We start from the raw sequence: 2,581 nt of genomic DNA, 5'->3' as shown, positions 1-2,581 counted from the left end.
TTATAATTTATTTTTTTGTTTTCACTCATTTACAGACACCTGGACCCCTATTTGATGGGAGCAACTACTTTAAAACGTTCGCGCACTTACAACCATGCCAAGCATGCACTAATGGGAGCAGTAATTTCCTACTTGAAACTCAAGATCGCCCACTAACAAGAGACGGATCAAAGCAATCAGAATTTCCTCTCTATGGCACAAAAATCGCACCATAATATTTTCTGCCATTTCCTGTCGCGCCCAAATACTAGCGCAACATGTTCTTCACCTTAATAACAATATTTGAATGGTACTCAATTACATAATAACAAAATTTTCCAAATTTATGTCTTAAAAAACAAATGTCAAGAAGGTTAAAGTCATACATTACTTCAAACCCCTGTACACTACTACATCAACGAAGCCTCACACAAAACCCTGTTCGGAACAGCAGGCCACAACTCTAACATGATCGCCGCTCAAAGGGAAAAAAAAAACAGTAACGTCCTGCATACATTAGCCCCATCTACAGGGAACGTCCTGCCAACATTAACCCCCATCTACAGTAACTTCCAGCCTATATATTTGGAAAGGAAAGGCAGAGGGAGCGGGAGGAAAAGGGGAGCATTTTAAACAATCTGCACTTCATGCTTCTCCTTCTTCCCCTCCACCTTAGGGGCCTGCACCTTGAGGACTCCATCCTTCATCTCGGCTTTGATTCCACTGTGATCAACGTTGTCAGGGAGCTTGATCCGAACGTTGTAGGAGCCATAGCTTCTTGCAGACCAGTCATCCTGTTCGTCCTCAGCCCTGTGCTCAGCCTTGATTACCAGGTCTCCATCTTCCACTACCAACTTTACCTCCTCCTTAGCTACGCCAGGCATGTCCACCCTCAGCTTGAAGCATTTGTCGTCCTCCATCACATCCCACGGGATGCGGTTGTTGGCGGTGCGGAACAGCCGTGATGGATCAGTGATGACTGGCAGAAAAGAGTTATCGAAGAAACGGTCCATGGTATCCATCATCTGAATAAGAGAGGGGGCCTGCCCAAAAGGAGAGAACAGAGCTGCACAATCCACAGAAAGTAAAGGTAAGGTTTTAATCAGAGAGAATCAATGGAAAGAAATGCAAAAACCACAGGGAAAAGAAAGGAACTCTGCTTCTCAGAGAGATCTTCAACTCTGCAGGCCAGTTCTGCAGAAGAACCAGAAGCAAACACGGGACCCCCAAAAAAAAAAAAGAACCGAGGGGGGGGGGGGGGGGGGGGAACGTACCGCTCTTTGGCCGCCTGCTCTGAGAAGCCGGAGGCTGGCTCTCCTTGCGATCAACCGGAACAGCGTCAGCCTGCGCCTTGGCAGCTCCTGTAGCAAAAGCCCTGGGCGAGCACACCTTCACCTCCTCAGATAGTTTTCCAAGCTTCGGGAGAGAGGCGAGCCTCATGGCAACGATGCGGCTGGCCATGCCTGCAAAGGTTGCTGCTACGAGAAACAAATGTACATCGTGTAGATTAGCCTACAGTTCTGATGGAGCCAAGCACAACTGAGGAAACAGATTCAGCTAGCGTGTTACCTCTGAAGGCGATCCGAGATCAGCTGGGGACAAATCCAGACAGATAACAGGCAGAGCCCTGAAACAGGAAGCAGCAGAACGCTCACTAGTTGCGGAGAAACAGATATAGCAAAGAGAAGACGAGCAGTTTAAATTTTCTTCGAATGAGTTCCTATTTAGTAGTTGCAAAACGAATGCTCTAGAAAGGCCTCCTTCTCTCTCGAAACTCTAGAATTCTCCGATTTCGTGCCCTCCACTCCATTACCTTTAATGTTCTCACAATGGCACAATGGATATATATATATATATATATATATATATACTCTTTTTTAAGTGTGATATTAATTAGTTGCCCGCTTTGAGTAGCGATTCTAGTAAAGACTAGTGGCATGACGGGCAAGGATATTCTAGCTTTGTAAGAAGAGCATAAAAAGGCCTTGTAAAAAGAGGAGAAAAAGGTCTTATATTTAGAGCCCACCTTCGACCTCATGGTCATCGACTTAAGAACCTACATATATGTATCCACACTGCTTGTCATCTATTCTATACCTTACGCGGCTTGCGCGGCTAGTGGCCACTTGTCGATTTCATGCATCGCTAAGCGCTTTTACTTCTCTGGGCCACCAGCCTCTTACAGACTACCACCACGTCCACGCCGCCCCTATTCGATGCTGGGCGACTGCTTGCAAGTGTCGCCGCCCCTATTCGATGCGGTCTACTCCCCTCCTATTCGCGGCTTGCGTTGTGCCCAGTGAACTCTCCACGTCCTTCTTTCTTGCCAACTCGTGGCTTGCGTTGTGCTCAAACGGGATCCTTTAATCTTCTTGAAGAGAATAATCAAAAACTCATAAAAATACATCGAATATTAAAACAACTACTTGAATTAAATTGAACATTAAAGCATATAACAAAACATAAGGCAAGAGAAAGAAAAACATCACCATCAACACCATGCTGGTTGCAATGTTTCCCCCCCTTGTGCGTGGCCTTCTCCTACACAAGAGTATTTTTATTAGCGTTTATCAAAAATAGGCCATAGCCCCCAAAAATACAT

At 45.7% G+C, this 2,581-nt stretch overlaps 1 protein-coding gene across 2 annotated transcripts; it reads right to left on the bottom strand.

Annotated features, from left to right (window-relative positions):
- Positions 1-302: 302 nt before the first annotated feature.
- Positions 303-1,800, bottom strand: LOC147615092 (small heat shock protein, chloroplastic-like). Of its 2 annotated transcripts, none has more exons than XM_086779056.1 (3): positions 1,549-1,800; positions 1,254-1,457; positions 303-1,045 (listed from the first exon to the last, which is right to left on the bottom strand). In XM_086779056.1, exons 2-3 carry the CDS (start codon positions 1,438-1,440, stop codon positions 609-611), a joined length of 624 nt encoding a protein of 207 aa, XP_086635182.1. In that variant the 5' UTR covers positions 1,441-1,457; positions 1,549-1,800; the 3' UTR covers positions 303-608. The 2 variants fall into 2 exon arrangements, with proteins under 2 accessions (XP_086635182.1, XP_086635181.1); XM_086779055.1 differs by having other exon boundaries at positions 1,254-1,454; positions 1,549-1,799.
- Positions 1,801-2,581: the final 781 nt, after the last annotated feature.

This window comes from Cibotium barometz, chromosome 40, assembly GCF_041138505.1.
Source record: "Cibotium barometz isolate CiBa-2024 chromosome 40, ASM4113850v1, whole genome shotgun sequence".
In the NCBI taxonomy this organism is placed as follows: domain Eukaryota; kingdom Viridiplantae; phylum Streptophyta; class Polypodiopsida; order Cyatheales; family Cibotiaceae; genus Cibotium; species Cibotium barometz.
Note: the sequence above shows the minus strand (reverse complement) of the source record. Positions and strands in the feature narration are given on the sequence as shown.

Coding starts and splice junctions, on each gene's coding strand:
- LOC147615092 (XM_086779056.1), bottom strand. CDS start 1,440: ATGGCCAGCCGCATCGTTGCCATGAGGCTCGCCTCTCTCCCGAAGCTT. Junction 1,046..1,253: donor GAGCAGGCGGCCAAAGAGCG/GTACGTTCCCCC, acceptor TGGATTGTGCAG/CTCTGTTCTCTCCTTTTGGG.